General features: G+C 39.8%; 1 protein-coding gene across 6 annotated transcripts in view; it reads right to left on the reverse strand.

Annotated features, from left to right (window-relative positions):
* Positions 1 to 24,201, reverse strand: part of grm5b (glutamate receptor, metabotropic 5b) — a 382,791-nt gene that overhangs the window by 255,914 nt on the left and 102,676 nt on the right. For all 6 annotated transcript variants that reach the window (XM_078402687.1, XM_078402690.1, XM_078402684.1 and 3 more), the window contains exon 3: positions 4,229 to 4,478. In XM_078402687.1, coding sequence (XP_078258813.1) covers positions 4,229 to 4,478 — 250 coding nt within the window. The remainder of the gene's footprint in view (positions 1 to 4,228; positions 4,479 to 24,201) is intronic.

A 24,201-nucleotide genomic window follows, 5' to 3' on the forward strand; every position in this document is an offset into this window, starting at 1 on the left:
CCTTCTCTGGACCTGATTCAGTATCTCATTGTATGGCTCAGTATCCGATGTTATTTGTTAACTCTGCTCTGGAAATGCAGAGGGAATGTTTGGCTACCGTGGCACAGCTGGTAGCAATGCTGCCTCACTGCGCCAGGGACCCGGGTTTGATCCCAGCCTTGAGCGCTGTCTGCTTGGAGTTTACACATTCTCCCTGTGACCCCGAGGGTTTCCTCTGGGTGCTCCACATCCCTCCCACATACCAAAGATGTGCGGATTTGTAGGTTAATTGACCCTCTGTAAATTGACGAGTGTGTGGAGAGTAGATGAGAAAGTGGGATAACATAGAACTAGTGTGAATGGGTGATCAATGGTTGGCATGGACATGGTTGGCCAAAAAGCCTGTTCATGCTGTAACTTTAAAACTAAAGCTACATTGAGGGCACTATAAATACTGACTGATGGTTATTATCATGTAGATAGATATCAAAATATTTGTGTCATTAAACGTTGGTACTTGGGTATGAAGCCATCAGAAACGCTTTGTTAAAAAAGCTTTATAAATGCAAGGAGTTGTCAAAAAAATAGGCATCTTTAAAAATTCTAAGAAAGTTATTGCGTCAAATGTTTGACGGTTGAAAAAGAGCATTTTCAGCTGCTCTTAGCCAGCTGACATGGTGACACGATTGACATGTTAAGACATTGGCAACTTGAAAGAAAGAATATTATCATGTCATTTTACAAACTGCGTGATCTGTAATCTGCTGTCGTGGAAGGTTGTCTAACTGACCTTGAGGATCACTTGTTTTAACACTGTCCACTGGGACTTAGCATTAATACCACTGATATCAACAAACATTTCCTCAAAGAGACTCTTGAGTTTTGCATTAGAAAAATTAGAAAAAAAATTGCATTAAAAGCTGAACTTTGATGGAAAGGTATGGATATGGATGATATGTATTTTTTTATAATTATTTTCTGAGAATATTTTGAACCTGACTGCCTTTGATGTTTGCATTTTGTTTCTTGCAATTCAGAGCAGCATAAAATAATTACCCACAATGAGTGAGTTTGATGAAGTACCGGTGTGAACAGAACTGCCACGTCAGATATTATTTTTGCAGTTATATAATCGGAGTGAGTCCCAAAAATTGAAGCTATCATACACTTGTCTGAAATTCAATCACTTATTTCATATTCTGACTTAAATGTTATAGAGTCATATAGCATGGAGTCATATAGCACCTGCCCGCACTTGGCCCATAATCCTCTAAACCTATCTTATCCATGTACCTGGCCAAATGTCTCTTAAATGTTATGATAGTACGTGCCTTAATTACCTCCTCATTCCATACACCCACCACCTTTTGTGTAAAACGCTACTCCTCAGGTTCCTATTAAATCTCCCCCTTCACCTTAAACCTAAGTCGTATGGTTCTCGATTCCCCTACCCTGGGCAAAAGACTCTATTTACCCAATCTATTTTTCTCATGATTTGATAGACCACTATAAGATCACCCTGCATCTTACGGCACTCCAAGAAAGAAAGTCCTAGCCTGCTCAACGTCTCCCTATAGCTCAGGCCCTTGATTCCTGGCAGCATCCTTGTAAATCTTCTCTGCACCATTTCCAGCTTGACAACATCTTTCCCATTGGATGGTGACCAAAACTGAACACAATACTCTAAATGGGTCTCATCCATGTCATATACAACTGTAACATGACATCCCAACTTCTGTACTCAATTCTCTGACTGATGAAGGACAGTGTGCTGAAAGCCATTTTGACCATCATGTGATGCCACATATTATAGGCATTATTTCTAGAGTAGAAAACATGAGCAAAACATATATAATACAATTTTAGAATTCCAGAAGAACGGCATTCAATTCCCCCATCTTGTACTCTATTAGCAGAATATAAATGTAGGAGGGGCCCTGTTTCCAAATTTTCTTCAGCCACTTACTTACCCAACTGAAAAACACCTCCGAGAAAAGACCTAAGGAGTAGAAGAATGCAGGGGCTCTGTATATCTTATCAAAAAGTCAATTAGTATCACCCTGAGATAGCAAAGGACTAGGAGTTACATATTACAACGTACTCAAATGTGGATCTCATTATAAACAAATTGCCTCTAAAAAGTACTCCACTTTGTTGCATGCCAAATCTTATTTTAGTAGCTTTTTCTTACTTTAGTATTATCATAATTTTGAACATAACCATATCATTTCAGCCAAACTGAGGGAAAAAATGAATTAAACATTGACATCTGTGGTATATGCTCTCTATTCCCTCTATGATCTGGAGAATTGCCATTTGTACTATACCTTTTACAGAAACAGAATACTGTGGATGCTGGAAATCTTAAATTAAAAATGTGGAAATATTCAGCAGGTAAGGCAGCATTTTTGGTGAGACAAACAGTTCTTGTCTCTTGACAGTTTGCAGTCAGTTCTCAGTTTCAGTATCCATAGTATATCCCATTCAATATCCTATTACTTTGTTACATGCTTCCTGTGAAACAATTCATAGGATAGCTTCTAAAAGCCCCCAAAAAATGCCTCCTGTACTTCTTTCAACACTTGACGACTGGATCTTCAAAAGTTCCATTATATTTGTCAAATACAATTTGCCTTTAACAAATTTATGCTAGCTTTCTTAGATTATATCTTTCAGCACCAAATGCTCACTTATTTGATTTGAATTATGGATTCTAACAACTTGCCCTCAACTGACAATAACTTGTTCATCTATAAATACCCAATTCATCATTCTAACTCATCTCAAATAGAATTAGTGCTTAAAATTAGTATTTCACAGTCTCTGGCTTCTTTTAACCTTCCGTCTTTGGTACATGTGATCAGAAATACTCCATTTTAGGCTTTCTTGTGGTTATAAAAACATTGAGCTTTTCACCATTGCATCAACAATCACAGGCGAACATTATTTATAATAACTTTTGCAAAATATAAACTTTATTTTCTAGGTAGACACAAAATGCTGGAGTAACTCAGCGGGTCAGGCAACATCTCGGGAGAGAAGGAATGGGTGATGTTTCAGGTCGAGACCCTTCTTCAGACTGAAGTAGGGTCACTACCTTTTTCTACCTTTCCAACAATCTTGACATTCCTCATATAGGCTTGAATGACCTTCACTTTAATTATTTGCTGAGTTTTAAGATGCTGACAATACACAAGCTATCATTTTATAATCTGATAGTTTGTTCAGGTATCTTCCCATTTAGCTCTTCTGATCCCCTGCTGTATTTTCACCACCAAGTATTTTTCCGTGAACCATCAGCCTTCATCTCTGTCCCTACCTGTTTTCTTAAAACTCTTTTTCCCCAAGACCTAATTTCTCAAGTTCCCTCAAATTGTGATCCCCCTACAATGTCAACACCCTGGAATCTCCAAATTCCCTTTCCCCCCATTGCCCCAAGCCAATCCTCCCCCACCCCGACTCACCATCACAATGTCAAGGCTGCTGATTCCAGAATCCCCTTTACATTTAAGTATTTCTTGGCTTTTGTGCATAGTTTCCCAAGTTACCAAAATGTAGAAACCCCTCCATCTAGTCAATCACCAAGTCAGAAAAGCACACTTTTCTACTGCTAATCTTAATGAGTAAATTCATCTACATTAGACAATGTTTTCAGTTTTGGGTAGACCTCCGCACACCAAGATTGGTCAATGTTGGCAAATTATAAAAATCCAAGGTTTCAAACTGCTGTATGTATTTCATAAGATCATAAGACATAGGTACAGAATTAGGCCATTCAGCCCATTGAGTTTGCTCTGCCATTGGATCATGGCTGATCTATTTTGCCCTCTTAGCTCTATTCTCCTGCCTTCTCCCTGTATTTTGTGCAACGTTAGTTATTTGGAAGTGTAAGTGAGGTTCTGTTTTATTTTAGTTTTGCAGGTATTCCCCATCAAGATTATGTCTGTTTATTCAGTTTACAGAGATTTTGTGTCATCAATTGTAAGGTCTATATTTCTCTGCTGAATTTCACATGAGCTAATTCATACACACGATTGTAGGGTTAGAAACAAAACACTCTTTGTCCCTTCCCAGGTGAATCCATTCACATTTTCTCTGGATCACATTTCATTTTCTAATTTTATGACCACAGACTATTTACATTAGTGTCCTCAATGGTAACTCTGGCAAACTCCTTTGTCATGGCCTCTACATTTATCATAACCACACGTAAACATCAATTCAATAACGCTCGAGATGTTCCACGTACCTGCCGATCAGTTGGAACTCTCCCACAGATCCAAGTCGCCTCATAGATATCAGCAGGCCTCGTATAGTCATGCCTTCACAAAAGCAAGCCACAACTCGCGCCTTTGGTAGTTGACTGCGCAGTTTCCTCAAAAGCTTATCAAAGTTCTGTTCTCCAGCATTGCTGTAGATCTTGTAGGATTGGGCAATGCAGATTCCCTCTTTAGCTGCCATCTCCTTAAAAGCTTCCATGCCACTTTCTCCATAATTACCTACAAAGCAAGCATTGGATGTCACTGTGCATCAATGATTAATCTTAGCTTCATAACAACAGCTGCAGCTAACATTATTCAAAGAGTTTAATTGATGTCACATATTGATCCTCTCATTAGTAATACCTAACCAATTATTTGCTTTGTCAGAAGTTCCGTTTGTCAGAAGTTCACTTTTAAAATCAGCACAAAATTAAATGACGTTCATTTTCTCTTAGCAATTGATGTAATGATTCAAAATGTCATGAATCTGCTAAAATAAACATGTCTTTTCATTATGTCACTTTATGTACATTGAGATTTCACTGATATACCTGTACCTAGGTATAATAACTTGGGTTGCACCATAACTTATCATATGTAATTCACTTGTTATATTATTAATAATAAAAGGATGCATCACAGGACAATTGCTGCAAAATAAAATTATAAATATAAAAACATTAACCTTGGAATGTTAGAACAAATCAGCCCAGAAATCCAACTTCACTGAGAAACATTTGATAGAAAAGTCTTATCGAGGAAACCATGTGGTGAAGGAGGAAGGGGAGCCAGTCAACACCATGACAGAAGGGGGAGGGGTTATAAAGTTTGATAGCCACAGGGAAGAAGGTTCTCCTGTGGCATCTGTCCTGCGTCTTGGTGCAAACCAGAATTTTGCTGAAGGTTCTCCTCTGGTTGACCAGTGTGTTATGTTAATTCCTGGTGACTCTGATGGGTGCTTCTTGGAGGCATGCATGCATATCTTAAAACAGGACGTTGTCATAAGTGCTGCTCAGACCACTGCATTTCAAAGGCTTGTAAGCAGGTTCAGTGTTTCCTTTTGTTCCCATGTGGAGGAATGGCTACAGAATGCAGACGAAACTTCCAGGAAACATAAAGTTTTTGAATTCATTCGATCGTATTTCATTGTTTCAAGCATTTTCAGTTCTTTTAACATTAAAAGCAAACAAACAGTGGACTTTCATTTTGCTGCTCCAGTTTCAGTCTGAAGAAGGGTCTCGACCTGAAACGTCACCCATTCCTTCTCTCCCGAGATGCTGCCTGACCTGCTGAGTTACTCCAGCATTTTGTGAATAAATCGATTTGTACCAGCATCTGCAGTTATTTTCTTATACTCTTTTTAGTGCTTCATTATCCTTGGCCATCCTGCAGACAAAGACTGATGGACATGCTCATCATTTTACGTGGAGCTTTGCCAGATCTGTGTGAAAGCTTGAGAAAAATGTGTGTGTTAGTGTGACCCATGATGTTGCTGCCCTTGCTTTAAGGTGTGATAAAGGTCAAGAGTTATTCTTTAGCTGACTAGTTAAACCTGAATATGTCACCCCGATGGATTTTGCAGGTGAGATACATCACACCCACTTTAAATTGGTGGCAGACAGTGGTGAATGGTCACAGTGGCTAACAGGGATGGGGGGTGTGGGTTCCTTTGCTCTGAATAAAATTTCCAAGCGTGTATGATGAACAATTTTCACCAAACTTACGTTTCGTGAGTTTTCCAGAATGTTTTTGAGACCTTTATTTTGGACAAAACACAGTCTTCAATTGCCATTTTAGATTTATTAGTATTGGTATTTATTTATTATTGTCATGCATGTGGGGAGCATGGGATATGGGGAGAAAGCAGGAACAGGGTACTGATTCTTGATGATCATCCATGATCATAGTGAATGGCGGTGCTGGCTCGAAGGGCCAAATGGCCTACTTCTGCACCCATTTTCTGTTTCTATGCATGTCGTGATAAAGTGAACAACTGTGTATACGTGCTATCCAGTCTAATCATACTATACACGAGTTCAAGCCATGCACAAGTACAACAGGTAGAGCAAAAAGAAAAATACCAGAGTGCAGAATATAATGTTACAGAGTTACAGCATTATAGCTACAGAGAAAATGCAGATTTTAAAAAGTGCAAGGTCTGCAAAGAGGTAGGTTGAGACATTGGGACCTTGCTTATAGAACCTTACAGCAATCTAATAACAGTGGGGAAGCAGTTGTTCCCTTGCAGTCATAGGGAGAACGAGCAAACTCTCTACAAACAGTGCCCAAAGTCAGGATTGAACGTTGGTCTCTGGCACTGTGAGGCAGCAGCTCTACCAGCTTTGCCATTGTAGCCCCAAAATGTTGAAAATTGAGTTTTGAATGATGGTTTTTCTGCTTATTGTCAAGTTGCAGGATTTGTTCTTGTGGTGATGGCCATGGCCTCGAAGATGTGTGATGTAAAAGTAACCAACTAATCAGGCCAAGTCTGAATGTTGGGAAGGTTGGTTCACATCTCATATACTCTCTCTTTGCACTGTTCTCATTCAATGGGGGTCAACAAGTGAAATCACATGGCAATTAGCCACACCCTAACATCTTATCTTCATCGACTGATGTCATTTTTCCTCCTCCTCTCCCCGCACCTTCTCCATCATGGTCTGGTTTGGCTCAGCCACCAAGCACGACATCCGGAGGCTGAATCGTTCGATCAGCTGAGAAGGTTGTTTGCTGCAACCTTCCCCCCATTGACGAACTGTACACTGCAAAGGTCAGGAAGCGAGCGGGCAAGATCATCTCTGACCCCTCTCACCCTGGCCACAATCTCTTTGAAGCACTTCCCTCTGGAAGGCGACTCCAGACTGTCAATGCCGCCACAGCCAGGCATAAAAACAGTTTTTTTCCCGCGAGTAGTGGCTCTACTCAATAACCAAAAGTCTGTAGTCTCTTTTTGCTCTGGTTTATTTCACTCTCATGTTTAAACTGTAATGTTGTATTCTTAATGTTTTAATGTTTTATGCTTTATTCTGAATTATTTACTGTATGATCGTGTTGTTACTTGCGAGCGGAGCACCAAGGCACATTCCTTGTGTGTGTGCATACTTGACCGATAAACTTATGCATTCATTCATAATATGGAGAATGCAGTATTATTGAAGAAGTACGAGACTCTCTTAGCTGTACACTGCAGGGAACAAGTCTAAACGTGAAAATCTCTGTCAGTGGATTACATTGTTCTCATTGTAATCACCTAGAGTGCCTCCAGCAGCCTGCAATGAAGTAAGATGCCTTGAGTTCAGGGCACAGTATTTGTCCTTCAAGAACCTACCATCGATCTGGCATGATGCTGGGAACTACCTGAAAATGTTTTGCATGTGTCTAGTATTGGTGATTAAGGTTTATTTTGAAGCTCAATTTTTGTTTTGAAACAGGTCAAGGTTACAGTTGGAGCCCACATTGCCATATGTGCATTATCTATCACTCTCTGGAACATTGGCTTGTCCAATATCTAGACAAATCTGTCACTGAATGCTCCTCTCTGTTCATGGAGCATTCGATACATTCCCCTCTCAAGTTGAAAGCCTAGGCAGAGTCTTGAATGCAACAGTAGGCTGGAAACTGGGATACATAGAATATCTCACCCCTGAAATCATAAAGGGGCCAAGGAATGCAGATCTGCCATGACTATCACCTTCACAGGCAAGTGAAGTTAGCATGTGCCAATTTTTCACTTTAACGAATGTTTCATTTTAATGAATATTTCATATTTCCATATACCATAGAAGGAGATTGCTTGATTAACATGTTTTGCAGGCTCAGAGTGATCCTGTCAAATCCATTCACCATTCAATACAATCACCACTCCAGGGATTGTCTTTTTCACGTGTCATGCCTTAAAAAGATCTGACATTTTAATTTAATTATACATAACATTGAATGCTTCACTATTAAAAATTTCCATTAACTTTTGATTTTCATTTTTGCTAATACAAAAACTAAATTTACTGTGAAAATATTTAGTTATCCCAGTAATAATGTTCTATCACTTCAAATTTTCATGATGGAATGGTTCCTTGACCTAATTCAAGGGGATCTTTAACTCTGTTGAAATTCTGTAAACAGACAAATGTAGCCATTCATGCTATATTCCAGGAGGTTCCACTGAATTTCCAGCAAAGTTCAGACACTTCAGTCCAACATCATGTGTTAAGAGTTATAGTTAAAACATCTGATTGTTTTTAAGTAAAGACTGCATATGTTCACCCAAAATTTAATTGAATTTAATCTGGAAATCAGTACATTGGTTTTGTTTAAGAAAATAACTGCAGATGCTGATACAAATCGATTTATTCACAAAATGCTGGAGTAACTCAGCAGGTCAGGCAGCATCTCGGGAGAGAAGGAATGGGTGATGTTTCGGGTCGGAGGAGAACTTCTTCAAAGTGGACATACCTCGAAGAGAAATCGCAGTGGAGCAACAGTTAAATAAGCACTGTTCAAATAACTGAAGAAGGGTCTCGACCCGAAACGTCACCCATTCCTTCTCTCCCGAGATGTTGCCTGACCTGCTGAGTTACTCCAGCATTTTGTGAATAAATCCATTGGTTTTGTTTACAGGACAACCAAATGATTAGCTGCAAGCTTTGTGGCTCTTCCCCTTTATTTTTCCCCCAACAGATTTAGAACAAATTCCTTATGACTGTCAAGGGATTAACCCCAAATAAATACATTTCTCTGGCTTTAACCTGGCCCAAGTGAGGTATCAGTGTCCCAGAAATGCAAATGAGTTACTTAAGTCCATGTTAGCTCACGAGTCAATGTCATCTTGACTAGCCCCTACCAGTTACAGGTGGGAAACTGCTTATATCATGCCGATGGGTTCTTCAGACACAAGGAAAAGCAGCAGGCTGGAGTAACAGTGGGTCAGGCGGAATCTTTGGAGGACACGCAGAAGGGCATTTCAAGTCAGGACCTTTCTTCAGACAATAGGCCCCATACTTGGAGTTGCAATTTCAAAGTGCAAGTGTATGGAACACATAGCACTATACTCCAAGCATTTGTACCATACTGTGAGTTGCTTAGCCTACAAAATTAAATAAGCACTGTTGAAATAACTGATGGCTAAGGAAATGCTCAATAGAATTAAGAACTAGAATGTGTAGCCATTTGCAGTCTGTCTATTATCCAGTCTTCGTTGTGCATTATGCTATTAATGGAATCAAGGAATCATAGATATTTACAGCACACAAGTGAAATCAATTTGATCCATTGTATTAATGGCAAACAAAATACCAACTGTTTAGGTTAACCCCATTTCTTAGCCCAGTTGATAGTTTAGCAGATTATACCTCTATGTGCATATACTGTTACTTTTTAAATGTGATCAAGTATTCTGTCTTTTGTAAGTTTCAAATCCTGATAACATTGTTCTTCAACTCTCTACTAACCCTTTCATCAAATAACTTTGTTAAGGCCCCTGCCTATTTACCTCCCTGTTCAGGGAGTTAATACATAGGCTAGTCATTAAAGCTCAGTATTAGTCTGCTTCTGTTTTCACTGTTAAGATGCCTTTTGTCACCTTAAATTTACTTGTAAGTGTGGCAGTAAAAATTGGAATAGACGATGGCAGATAAGAATTTCATGCATATATGAAAACAAGATTTCGTAAATTTATTCGCAAATGTTTCACGGCAGAAATTGTACTGCTTTCTTGGAGAATGCAATTCATTACCATGCAAATTGCTATGTGCCGAAAATTCCAAGTTTGTGATTGCATCACCCTAAGAGTGGTGGAGTGCACTTTGATCATAGACGTTTCACATCTTTGAACTCATCTTCAAATCCTGGGGATCGTCATTTATATGTTGAGATGGAGAGAGATGTCTGTATAATGGAAACACTTGCACTGAGGATGTTATAGAAAATTGGAATAGTTGAGTTCATCCAGAAGTCAATTAAGAGGCCTCAAGGAATGTGCTTCGAGTACATTATCTTCATGAAGAGCTTGTTTCTTTAAAAGCATTTTGGTGGTAGGTTGACAGCTTCTTGGTCTTCCTAGAATTGAGGATTATTAGGGCCCTGACCATTTGTGTTCACTCTATATTTACTTAATACCAGTTAAACTTTACGCCCATGATTGTAAATACTTTTTTGACTCTAATTATTTATTCTCACACAATAGACAATAGACAATAGACAATAGACAATAGGTGCAGGAGTAGGCCATTCAGCCCTTCGAGCCAGCACCGCCATTCAATGCGATCATGGCTGATCACTATCAATCAGTACCCCGTTCCTGCCTTCTCCCCATACCCCCTCACTCCGCTATCCTTAAGAGCTCTATCCAGCTCTCTCTTGAAAGCATCCAACGAACTGGCCTCCACTGCCTTCTGAGGCAGAGAATTCCACACCTTCACCACCCTCTGACTGAAAAAGTTCTTCCTCATCTCCGTTCTAAATGGCCTACCCCTTATTCTCAAACTGTGGCCCCTTGTTCTGGACTCCCCCAACATTGGGAACATGTTATCTGCCTCTAATGTGTCCAATCCCCTAATTATCTTATATGTTTCAATAAGATCCCCCCTCATCCTTCTAAATTCCAGTGTATACAAGCCCAATCGCTCCAGCCTTTCAACATACGACAGTCCCGCCATTCCGGGAATTAATCTAGTGAACCTACGCTGCACGCCCTCCATAGCAAGAATATCCTTCCTCAAATTTGGAGACCAAAACTGCACACAGTACTCCAGGTGCGGTCTCACCAGGGCCCGGTACAACTGTAGAAGGACCTCTTTGCTCCTATACTCAACTCCTCTTGTTACGAAGGCCAACATTCCATTGGCTTTCTTCACTGCCTGCTGAACCTGCATGCTTCCTTTCATTGACTGATGCACTAGGACACCCAGATCTCGTTGAACCCCCCCTCCTCCTAACTTGACACCATTCAGATAATAATCTGCCTTTCTATTCTTACTTCCAGATCTTATGAAATAACAAATACCTCCAATTTATTTAACTTTTTCCTTCACTCTCCTTTTCTCTCTGCATCGACCAAACAGGATCTCGCTTGAAAACTGGGTGGTTTTGTTGTCAACAATGAAGAAGTTAAGAGGTGGCATGTCAGTAAAGCAATTAGCTCTGCTCTTTCATCCAGATTCCATCCTGGCTTCTGGAGTTGCATAGACTTGCAGATTCTTTCTGCGACTCGTGCTTTTTCCTTATCTGTTCCTGCTCCCTTCCACATCCCAAAGATGTGCTGATAGGTACTGGTAAAAGAATGAAAAGCAAGCTGGTGGGCAAGTGATGGATAATAAAGTGGACAGGCACAGGTAAATAAGATGAAGGGGAATTGAAATGTTGGGTTTGTTTTGCTGGAACTGGCCTAAACTTGAAGGGCTGAATAGCCTCTTTCTATATTGTAATAAGTTTGTTAAAATTACATCGTATGTAATGATGATCTCAATAGTTGAGGCGAGACTAGACACATGACTTGTAAAAATTAATCTATTGTACAGCAAATGAGATCAATTTACCAGAGAAACATTTGATTTAAAGAGCAAAGGAAACTAGCTACAGTGAACTTCTCAGTTGAAACCGGGTTATTTATCTAGGAGATGCAGTGACGGGACGATAGTTATATATATATATATATATATATATATATATATATATATATATATACATTATGAGCACAAAATCATATAATCAATCTAGTCACTATGTGAAGATAGACACAAAATGCAGGAGTAACTCAGTGTCAAGAAGGGTCTTGACCCAATCCTTCTCTCCAGATATGATGTCCATCCCATTGAGTTACTCCCACATTTTATGCCTATCTTCTGTGCAAACCAGCATCTGCAATTCTTTCCTACACATTTAACCACTATGTTAGTTTTGACAGGAGGTCTGGATCATCACGTTGGTCCATGGTCCTTTTAACAGTGCCTCTAACAATTTGCTGTGCTGTGCCAGCTCCTGGGAGCACACCCTCCATGTTGGCCAGGCAGGAGCAGCACACAAGATGGAGGAGAGGGAGCTCCCACAGTCACTCAAAGCATTATTCAAACTCTCATCACAAAGAGATACACCAGCGGAGGGCCTGTGCACCATGCGGCGAGAACAGATGCCAGAGACTAGTCCACCAACTACTTCCTGGGAGAATTCCTACAGAGCAAAGTTGAAATTCATTTCATGCTGTGCAAGGTGGGCAAGGTGTGACTGAAAACAGTTGCAGTGAGCCATTTCAGTTATTGGATCAAGGATTCATTCATTGAGTCAAGAGAGTCAAGAGTGTTTACTTGTCATATATACCTACAACGGAACAATAACATTCTAACTTGCTGCGGCTTAACAGGCCCATAAATACAAAACACACAAAAAAATGTTAAAACCCAATAAATGCAAAAATACAAACATTTTTAAAAAATCAATAAATTAATAACCATTAGGGTGGGTAGCCATAATAGGGTAAAAAATAAAGTTTATAGTGCAACTGAAGACACAGTCCTTAGAAGTTCATCGCTATTGATGTTAGCGTTGTGTAGTTTCAAGAGCCTGTTGATTGCTGGGAAGAAGCTATTCTTGAACATGGGGGGGGGGTTACATTTTCAGATTCCTATATCTTCATGATGGTAGGTGTGAAATGAGAGTGTGGCCAGGGTGGTATGGCTCATGGATGATACTGGCTGCCTTTTTGCAGCAGCACATCCTTTGGATCCGGTCGATGGTGGGGAGGTCAGTACCCATGAAAGACAGGGCAGTCTCTACCACTCTCTGTAATCTCCTTCTGCCCTGGGCATCCAAGTTCATATTATTATCAGTGGAAATCATCCTGTAAAGGATGTTGACATCCCAGCACCTGTATGTATACAACAGACATCTGCAGTCTGATGCAGCCACTGGAATGTCAATGTTGCATTTACTGCAGTGCTGCTGCTTGTAAGCCTCCCATTGTACTGCACGTGTCCTCCTGTGGTTGGAGAGGTGGGGACAGCCAGGGAAGAGACATTACCTGTGGTCCCAGTAAAAAATGTCTAATTCTTTGGTCCTGCCAAGGATGGAAGTATTATCATGGAAATGTGGCTTTAACTGCAGAACATTCCTCTTGCTCCACTTGTCTTCAGAACAAAATGCTCAAGATTATTAATGTGGGCAGCTTTGGGCATGAGTGCAGTCAACAGTAAATCCAGACTGAAATCAACTCTCCATGAATACAGTGCGTAGAAACTTTTTAAATGCAGCAGAGAGCAGCAAACTGGGAGACATTGCAGAGAGTTGCTGTGGTTGCTTGGAAATATCCTGTGGCAATGATATTCAGTGACAATTTGGCCTCAATATGCATACAGAGAGCATTTCTAGCATGACTGTATGGCATAAAGATTTTCCAAACACTATCATGCTTAGATAATCGGAACCTGTGAATACCTTGTTTATCAGAGGGTTTCAGGTCTGCGCAGTGTTTCTGAAGAAAGCCTGGAAATAGTCTCTCTGTCACCACTGATGCACCTATTGCGTATGTAACACAGCAGCTACATGTTGCAGAAAGCCTTCACTGATAGTTGTAGCACAATCTTGGACTTTTGGAGCAGACTGCATTGAGTCCTGAAGCTACCCAGTTCCAATCATCCAATAGACCACCACATTAAGCAGCAAAAAACAGCAACAGAATATTAGGATGTGCTCCTTGTTTTACCGTGACAGTTCCATGAATGTCATAAATTGCAACATGGAGCTCCAGTGTGTGTCAGTGAGAACAGAACTGGACGTTGCATGAACTATGCTATCATTAGATTAGTATTTGATATCTGAAAAAATATAAGATATACCAAAGTAAATATTGCGTGAAAATGCTATGTCCAATTTCCCAATGGGTGCCGTTTCAGCTGGAAAAAGAAATCACTTTGGCATTTTGGGCAGGAAAGCCTAAACGCAAGCCATCTTATTTCTGGGCATCTACCTTAACAAATCTAAGGCCACTAACAACTAATGCCTTAAGAATGTAAGAACGTTATTATTTGAGGAAACTATATATCATCAAATAATAATTACCATAGTTTATCATTGTAAGAGTGCAAAAGGCATTCTATTTGATTGCATAGAATCCTATCAGGTGCATTGGATTAATATACAACCAATGTTGAAAGACAAATGATTCCCCTGCCACTAGGTTTGCGCAGTATTTAAATCGGATTCCTTGGAGGGGCAGTTTAATCATTCATGCAAATCTACCTATGACATACAGTTTTTATGCCAGTTAATGTCAAGACCCTTAACGGCATTGATATGCAGAGGGATCTTGCAGTCCAAGTTCATAGCTCATTGAAGGTGGCAGAACAAGTAGATAGGGTGATTAAGGGGCATATGGTATGCTTGCCTTCATTGCTAGGGGCATTGAATACAAGAGTCAGGAAGTCATGATGCAGCTCTATAGGACTTTGGTTGACCCATTACAGGAAAGATGGAGGTTTTGGAGGGGGTGCAGAGGAGATGTACCAGAATGCTGCCTGGATTAGAGGGTCTAAGCTACAGGGAGAGGTTCGATAGACTTGATTTGTTTTCTTTGGAACGTCGGACTTTGAGGGGAGGCGATGGAAGTATAGAAAATTATGAGAGGCATAGATCGACAGTCAGAACCTTTCTCCCCCAGGGTGAAAATGTCCAACACTAGAGGGCATAGCTATAAGGTGAGAAGGGGAAAGTTTAATGGAGATGCGTGAGGCAAGTTTCTTTACATGGGGAGTGGTGGGGGTCTGGAACAACCTCCAATCTTTCTCAACAACCCATGCTGCCTGCACAAAAGTCTATCCTGCTAAAACGTGGCAACTATAAAATCCAACAATATCAGAAATCAAATATATTCCAGTCAACTTGGATTGAGTTAGGATTTAGTGTAATATATTGATATCTTGAAAAATCTGAATTTGTCACAGCTAATGCAATGTATAATAGCATGAAAGAGACTCAGTTTGTTATTAAAAATGCATGCAGGTCATTTTCTGGCAGTTAACCTCATGAATTTGTAAATTTAATTCTTTTCTTGCCACAGTGAAAGCGAGAAACAATTTAGCAACAGCAGAGGATTCTTATGGACTGTAACTAATAGCCTCTTACAGTCACATCACTTAGTTACAATTGAAAGAATGGGCGATGGAGTGGCATTTCATTATAAAAACCAATGCATGGTTTCAGATATTCTCCCAAGTTAAATGGGGTGGTAATTTAACAATCCAACATTTAGATATTAAATGGCTAATGGAACTGAGCACCATTGCTCCAGAAAATATTTATGTGCAGAAAGTGAGTGGAAAAAAGCACAACATATCCTGCCAAACTTTTGAATTTTAACATGAATTGTAGGGAATTCAAGTTACAACCTATCATAAAATACTATTGCTCCAGTTATTATAACCCATGTTAGCACTATTAGAGATATTAGCAGTAGATGGCTCATTACTTTATCCAATCTAGGAGAATGCAAGCAAAAGGAGTAGAGTTATAATGGAATGAAAAAATATGCATAAAAAGATAAAAAGGAGTGTATAACAATGTAAGGTGAAACATATTGTAAGAGTCAACATATAATCTTGGCAAGACTCAAGGAGCAAGAACATAAAATGTGAACCAAGAAGGTGAAAGTTAATGCAACGCTGCGTGGATTGGAAGGTTTTAGCTGTAAGAAGTGGTTGGTCAAAGTTGGATTGTTTTGTCTGGAGTGTCAGAGGCTATAGGAAGACCTGATACATTTATATGAAGTTACAAGAGGCATAGACAGTCAGAACCTTCTTCCCAGGGTGGAAATGTCAGGATGAGAGGGCATAGCTTAAGGTGAGAGGGGCAAAGTTTAAAGAAAATGTGCAAAAAATATTTTTTTTACACAGTCAGAGGTGGCTGCATGGAATATGCTGCCAGGGGTAGTGATGGAGGAAGGTACAGTAATGGCATTTCAGGCTTTTGGATAGGGCACATTGATTTGCAGGAAATAGGGGGATATGGATCACGTGTCGGTAGAGGAGATTAGTTTAATTTGTCATCATGTTCAACACATTCTGGAGTGCAGGGTCTGTTCCACACTGCGATTTTCCATGTCCTATGTTCTATGAACTCCATGCACAGGGTCACAGGACACTGACTTACTTTGACAGATGTCACACCAGTCGTAAGGCATGTGTTTGCAGCACATGCAAACCCTCATTGCATTTTCTTTTGAGCCAGACTGCATGAAGCTATTTTGTCAACAAAAGGCAAATAGTACCTTTCTAAATGACTCATCCACTGGATATATAGAAAGTCAAGTCAAAGAGAAGCGGTCATCAGAACCAACAACATGATTCTTTCCTTGCAGCCAACATTAATCCTCTAATTTCGGAGATACAATATTTATTGTAAACACTATACTTTTAGAAACATTGAAATGATAAATCAGACAGTGCAGGTTACATGTAATAAAACTACAATGTGCTGTTAATCCACAACCGTTTGACAGTGCAGCATGCACACAAAATTGTGAGATGTAAATGATTTGATTGATAATATAGATGGATGGTTAGTAATTTTACAGACAACACACAAATCGGTGGAGTCGTAGATATTGAGAGAGGGTCTCAAAGGATAAAGGAGGATACAGGTCAATTTCAGACCTGATGGAGAAAGGGCAGATGTAGTTTAATCTGGGCAGGTGTGAGATGCTGTACTTTGAGAGGTCAGATGTAAAGGGAACGTGTGCAGTTAATAGTAGTACCACTAGCAGCACTGATGTATAGCGTGATCTTGAGGTTCGAGTCCATAGCTCCCTGAAAGTTACAACAAGTTGATAGAATGGTAAAGGCAGTTTAAGGTACGCTTGACTTCATGAATGTAAGAGTCAAGAAGTCATATTGCAGCTTTATAAATCTTTGGTTAGGCTGTATTTGGAGGATTGTGTGCAGCCCTGCTCACCCCATTGCGGGAAGGAATGTGGTCCTTGGGGAGGGTGCAGAAGAGACTTACTAGGACGCTGTCTGGATTAGAGAGAATTAGCTAGCAGAAGAGGTTGGACAAACCTGGATTTATTTTCCTCTAGAGCATAGGGCTAAAGGAAGATCTGAAAGAAGTTTATCAAATTATGGGAGACGCAGATAGGATGAACAGTCAGAATATTTTTTATTTGAAAATGTTAATACTGGAGGTCATTTGTATAAATGAAAGGTTTGTTTTTACAGAGAGTGGTAGCTGCCAAGGGGGGTAGTGGAAGGGGATACAACTGTGGTGCTCTAAAGGTTTTGCAGATAGGCACTTGAGTATGTTGAAAATAGAGGAATATGGATCGCATGCAGGCAGAAGGGATTAGTTTGATTTAACAGCATGTTCGGCACTGACATTATGGGCTGAAGGGCCTGTTCCTGCGCTGTACTGTTCTATATTCTGTTCTCTGTTTTACAATTGTGTTCCATCATACTACAATAAAGACAGAATTCCAGCTGGCACTTTTTGTATAAAGTGTTATCACAATCACTGTGCTGGTGGGGGGCCATTTAGCATGTGTGGCTGCCTCAAGAACAGGGATGCAAAGATCAGAAGGCTGGTCACAGCTCCCTGCTCCTGCACACTTCCTACAGCTGCCAATATTGCAGCATGGTATGTCAAAATGAAGATTAGACTTGTCACCTGATTTCACAGGCATGAAAATATGTGAGTCACAGTGAAATATATGAAGCGAAGAGGAAGGTGGGGAAAATGAAATAATTTATCAGCTCTTAAAAAGTGTCACCCTCACGACAATTCTATAACGTTGATACAAGGAAATGCAATGCTGGAATCTTGAGCAGATTATATTCGATATTGGAATCTATAATGTTGTTCTGTGCCATGATTTTAGTGTTACTTATTGTTAGATTTTTTCCCCCTAAATAACCGTAAAGCATTACCATGGTCAACTGAGCCGCCATTCAATCACCATGAAAAGTAGGTTGAGCATCAATCACACATCTGAGACAGACAATTATTGAATCCAAAAATCAAATTACTCAGTGATGGCAGAGGAGTGTTACAATGAAAGCAATCAACCGCTGTCTGAAAGTCATGATTTGTTGCCTGCTTTTCAAAGAAAACAGTTCAAGGATCCTTGTAAAGTGGCAAAAAGGGCTCAGCGGCACAGAATGGCATAGAGAGATACAATAGGACCTCGGGCAGGTTGTGGAATTTCTCATTTCACATCTATATGTGCAACATGTAACTTGGCCAAAACGGATCACTGATGGTTTCCATCCAGTTAAGACTTCAAAGAAATTATTAAAAATGAATGAATGGGTTGTTGATTCGTTTCAGATGTCTGCTCTGGGCAATAGATGGATTGGACCAAAACCCTTCTTCAGAACAAAAAATATCTGATTCATAACCTAAGTGTCAAAGCTTAAAGAACATGTTCACCTTTAACTGATAAGATCGGAAAAAGCGTTATATTGTTGAATAGTTGCAAAGAGGTCAGATGTGCAAATTTCCCTGTTATTTGAACCAATTGGCACAAATACTGGAGCTGATACTTGTATTATTTTTGCGTCAGGTAAATTGTTTTAATAAAATCAGTTTTACCAGGAAGGTTTGTAGGTTAATTGGCTTAATATAAATGTAAATTATCCCTGGTGTGTGTAGGATAGTGTTAATGTGTGGAGCGGACTCGGTGGGCCGAAGGGCCTGTTTCCGCTAATCCTCACCAATCTACCAAAAGTGATGCCCACATGCTGCCTGACTCCGCTGGATTACTTAGTGTCTTTTTTTTTTACAAGAATGAAACACTGGGATTTTGAATAATGCAGCAAAGTTTGTTTACCCCACTCCATAAAATGTGGGTGTATAAACTGTTGAATGCATTTATGTGCCACTTTACCTCATTGCATAACATATTCAGTTCTGAAGTCGAAGACTACTCTTGTAGCAGCTTCTCAATTCTCACAACCACTGCAAGATCACAGCTTCCAAAACATTGCATTTTAATAATTTGTCACCAAGCTCATTTACATTTCTAGCTCCATGACGCATTGGAGCTTTAAATACAAGTACTTCAATATATTTTTGATCTTCGCCTGTATTATTCCTATTTCAAATATGCATTTTAAAAAGTGGGAAATGGCAGAATTAAAGGTACATGTGTAGTTTTCCCAAGTAACTATTATCGTCCTGGTTTATTCAACAGTGGGCCAGTCCTAAGGCAGAAATGCCGTCAGACTACAGAAAGATGTAAAAGCTACAGGGTTGTTGTAGTGGATGACTCCAATTTCCCCAGATTGACTAGGATTTCCTTGATGTGAAAAGGTTGGATAGGGCAGAGTTTGTTAGATATATCCAAGATGGTTTCTTAGAAAAGTATGTAGATAATCCAACTCAAGGAGGGGCCATACTGGATCTTGTACAGTAGTCCCTCACAATAATGGACCTATATATAGAGGATCCAGGCTTCTGTTGCACTTTCTAGTCACAGGCGAGGTCCTAGAGTGGAGAGTAGCCAATGTTGTTCCTTTGTTTAGAGGTAATCCAGGAAATGATAGGCCGGGGAGTCTCACGTCAGTGGAAGGAAAGCTATTGAGAAGGATTCTTTGGGATAAGGTTGACTTGCATTTGGAAAGGGATAATTAGGGAAAGTCGACGTGGCTTCGTTCATGATAGGTCATGTCTTACTAACTTGATTGACATTTTGAGGAGGTGACAAAGGTGATTGATGAATGTAAGAGATGGATGTTGTCTCCCTGAATTTTAGTAAGGCATTTGATAAGGTCCCTTATGGTGGGCTGATCCAGAAGATAAACTTTGTGTGGTCCAAAGTGATATGGTGGTTTGGATTCAGAGCTGGCTTATGCAGAGAAGACAGAGGGCAGTGGTGGAAAGGTGTTATTCTGGTTGGAGATCTGTGACGAGTGGGGTTCTCATCATTGTTTGTGATATATATAAACAAACTTAAATGTGGTAGGAAGAAGGTTCTCGACTGGAAATGTCCCCTATCCATGTTCTCCAGTGATGCTGCCTAACCTACTGAGTTATTCCAGCACTTTGTGTCCTTTTGTGTATTAACTAGTATCGGCAGTTCTTTGTTTCTATAAATATAGTTGGTTTGGTTAGTTAATTTACAGATGAGATTAAAATTGGTGGAGTCATGAACAGTAATGAAGGCTGTCAAGAAATATCGGCAGAGGAATGGCTTTAAGGGCCGAGGGAGAAAGAGGGAGGAAAGATGATGTTCAGGGCACATTTTCTTTTTTACACAGAGAGTGGTGGGAGGCTGGAAAGAGCTACCGGGGGTGATGATGGAAGTGGATATGATAAAGCCATTTAAGAGCCTTTTAGATGGGCAGATGGATTTTCTGAGAAAGGAGGAACATGGATCATTTCGATGCAGAGGAGAATACTTTATATTGGCACTGAGTTTGACGCAGACATTGTGGACCAAAGGGTCTGTTACTGTGCTGTACTGTCCTACATTCTGTGTCCTACGACCATTCTTTGCAGCATTGCTGGTGATGCAGTAGGGTTCATTTTGAAAAGTGCCTAACATCGTACATTCAAAGCACTGTCTTGATTCATGGCAAGAACCCACTATTGACTGTAAAAATATTAAGTTTAACATATGCATTTAATCTATTCCTGTTTTTTTTGGGTGTATGGAACAAGCTGCCAGAAGAGGTAGTTGAGGCTGGGACTATCCCAGCATCTAAGAAACAGTTAGACAGGTACAGGAATAGGACAGGTTTGGAGGGATATGGACCAAGAGCAGGCAGGTGGGACTAGTGTAGCTGGGACATGTTGGCTGGTGTGGGCAAGTTGGGACGAAGGGCTGGTTTCCACACTGTATCACTCTATGACTATGACTCTAAATCCTTGATTGCCTAAGAAATGTTCTCTCTCTAGTCAACACCCTTCATTACTCTGCAGTTTAATGTGCTGGTGGCAGTTCCTGTCTTCTCTTGAGGCCTCCACACGGTGACCTGCATTGAGAGGTCTGCCCACAGCCCACCTGCAAAGTTTCTCCATGAGAACCAATATGTAGATTGAAATGTTCCCACCATGTGATCACCACTGAACCAAAATGGATCTCAATTTTTCACTATACACATTCAATAAAATATTTTACTTCAGACTAGATCGAAGACAACAACAAGAAATCACAGATAGACACAAAGAGCTGGAGTAAGCGGGACAGTCAGCATCTCTGGGGAGAAGGAATGGGTGACGTTTTGGATCGAGACCCTTCTTCAGACCTGAAACGTCATCCAGAGATGCTGCCTGTCCCGCTGAGTTACTCCATCTTTTTGTGTCTAACTTCAGTGTACATTCAGTGTACTAGACTGAAGCAATTCAGAAAACTGAATGACTAACAATATTTTCACTCAAATAATTCATTATTATTCCAAACTGTAAAACTAGACTGTGCTTTTAATTATTATTTTGGCTTCATTTGTATCGGAAATTATTTCTGTATTCTTTTGCGAAATATCAGAAACAACCTGAAAACAATGGCAACAGGAAAATATCGCTTCATTCACAACATTCATATTTTTATTCCTAAAAGCATCCTTTTGGCCATTACCACTTTCATCCATAAACTGCCTCTGGATGTTCCACTGATGGTTTCATTTTCCTCAACCTATTTTGATTTATGCTGTACCAAAGTACTAAAAATACAATTATGTTTTATGTGATTGGCAGAACAACACAGTGCCCTCTGGTACATCATTTATGCAAATTTTGTAGGTGTATTTGCATCAAGCTGTTTTGCAGCTACTAATGTATTTAGGAAGTGAAGCAAGGTTCAGGGTACATACACTGTGTAACTATACGACTACCTCTATTATTTTAGAAACATAATTGCTAACTGCAAAAAAGTTTCTTGACCTTTCTGCCACTTTTTTAACAAAATGTAACCATTGAATTCAGGACCCTTCATGCTGAATTATGTTTCAATCCATTTTCAAGGAGTTCAGAATTTGAGTCTTTTGACCATGTAAGCACTAACATCCTTACTCAGATGTATCTGTAGAATTATGTGGAGTCATTGGCTTGCACAGCATAGATGCAGCCCTTCAGCCTACTGTGACTATGAACATCGTCATGTATTATATTATATTCGTCTGACTTGTTAATACTACTATAATATACTAATAATATAATAAGTCAATAGTCATTTATTATAATATAATATACTACTATAATTACTAATAATACTATATTAATCTGACTTGTTCACATTAGTTCCTTATCTCTCTTTGCCTTGCTCATTCAAGTACCTATCCAAATGCCTCTTAAATGTTGTTACTGTTCCCTACACCACATCCTGGGATATTTCTTTTCAGATCGCAGTTACACTTTGTGTGACATATGTATCCTTTAGATCCCTTTAAATCTTTTCCTTTCCTGTTGACCCCATGCCCTCTAGTTTTAAACACCAGCGAGTACAATTGACTTAAATAATCACACAGAGTCATACCATAAGGAAACAAGCCCTTTGACCCACCGAGTCTGCACCAAACATTAGGTATCCATTTATACCAATCCTACAATAATTCCATTCTTATTCTCCTATCATCCCCATCAACTCCCTCCATATCCCATCATCCAAGTAGACTAGCAACAATTTTCAGTAATCAAACAAGCTACCAACCCTCATATCTTTGGATGCATGGAAAGAAACTGAAGTGTCTTTAACGCTGAAGGGAACCCACAGACCATCAGAGAAAATATGCAGACTCCAAGCAGACAGCATCAGAGAACAGGATCGAACCCAGGCCACTGCAACTTTCAGTTTTCTCCAAAACTATTACCAATATTTCAAAGAGTCATTGATCAGACCTGCAATGCCTTCATGGCTATGGTGAATAATAAACTGGAGGCTGTAATATATTAGAAATGTAAGGATCAATGAGGGCAATGGTAGAAACCCTAAAGTTGACTTGATTGATATGATGTCACCAACACGAATGCTTTATTTTTATATCATAAATGTTTGACCATATAGAATATCAGGTGTGGCATTCACTTGAGTAGGTTTCAATATTTCATCATTCTGAAATATTTAATCAATGTCTTGTTAGTGTTCTGTAACAATGTGCAAAGCAGGGGATTGAGGGGTGATATTTGAGCAGTTTCACCCTATGGGTGAAATGGATTAAAAAAAAGTGAAACCTCTGAGAACAGACAAGACAAAGGAACTACAGCAATAAGAAGACAAGGAGTGTGCAGGCCTGAGGATTCGCACGCGGATATGAAAGATCACATGCAACTATTTTGAAGAACAACAGAAATTTTCACCAGTTTCCTGGCTTTATTTCTCTCAGTCAATGTCACTGAAACAAATTTGCTGGTCATAAACTCCATTGTTCTTTGTGGAGCCTTGCTGTGCTCGAGTTGATTACAACTGTAATGTTGAGCAGAGTTCACGAGTTCTTCATTTGCTGAAGAATTTTGAGACATCTGGAGTTTAACAAGGCACAATATAAATGCAAGTCGTAGTTTTAATTTGTTTCCATCTGCTCAGAAAATCTTAAGACGAGTGGGTTGGTAGGTTAATTGTCCACTGTAAATTCTTTGATGTGTGGGTGAGAGGTAGAATCCAGCAGAGATGGGAGTGTGGGGAGAATAAAAATTAGATTGGTTTCAACTTAATGGTTGGCATGGACCATGTGCTTTTGTGTCGTATGACAATGAAGCTATGATGAAAATTGTTCTATTTTTATGTTTGGCAGTCATAGATAGGAGTTGTCAGGATGATAAGTGCTATGTGCAGCAATGGGTTAAATTGGGAGCTGCCGTGAACCACAGAAAGAACCAGATATTGGCCGAATCATTTGCAGGGTTTGGATGAGACATTAAACTAAGGCCTTGTATGCTCTCAGTCGGATGTGATACTATAAATGGCTACAAGCAATTAACCCATCATCATATTTTAGATACCCAGGTGTAGGAGATGAGTCCTTGCCAGCATCACAAGGACAAATTATGT

Source organism: Rhinoraja longicauda, chromosome 7 (assembly GCF_053455715.1).
Source record: "Rhinoraja longicauda isolate Sanriku21f chromosome 7, sRhiLon1.1, whole genome shotgun sequence".
NCBI lineage: Eukaryota > Metazoa > Chordata > Chondrichthyes > Rajiformes > Arhynchobatidae > Rhinoraja > Rhinoraja longicauda.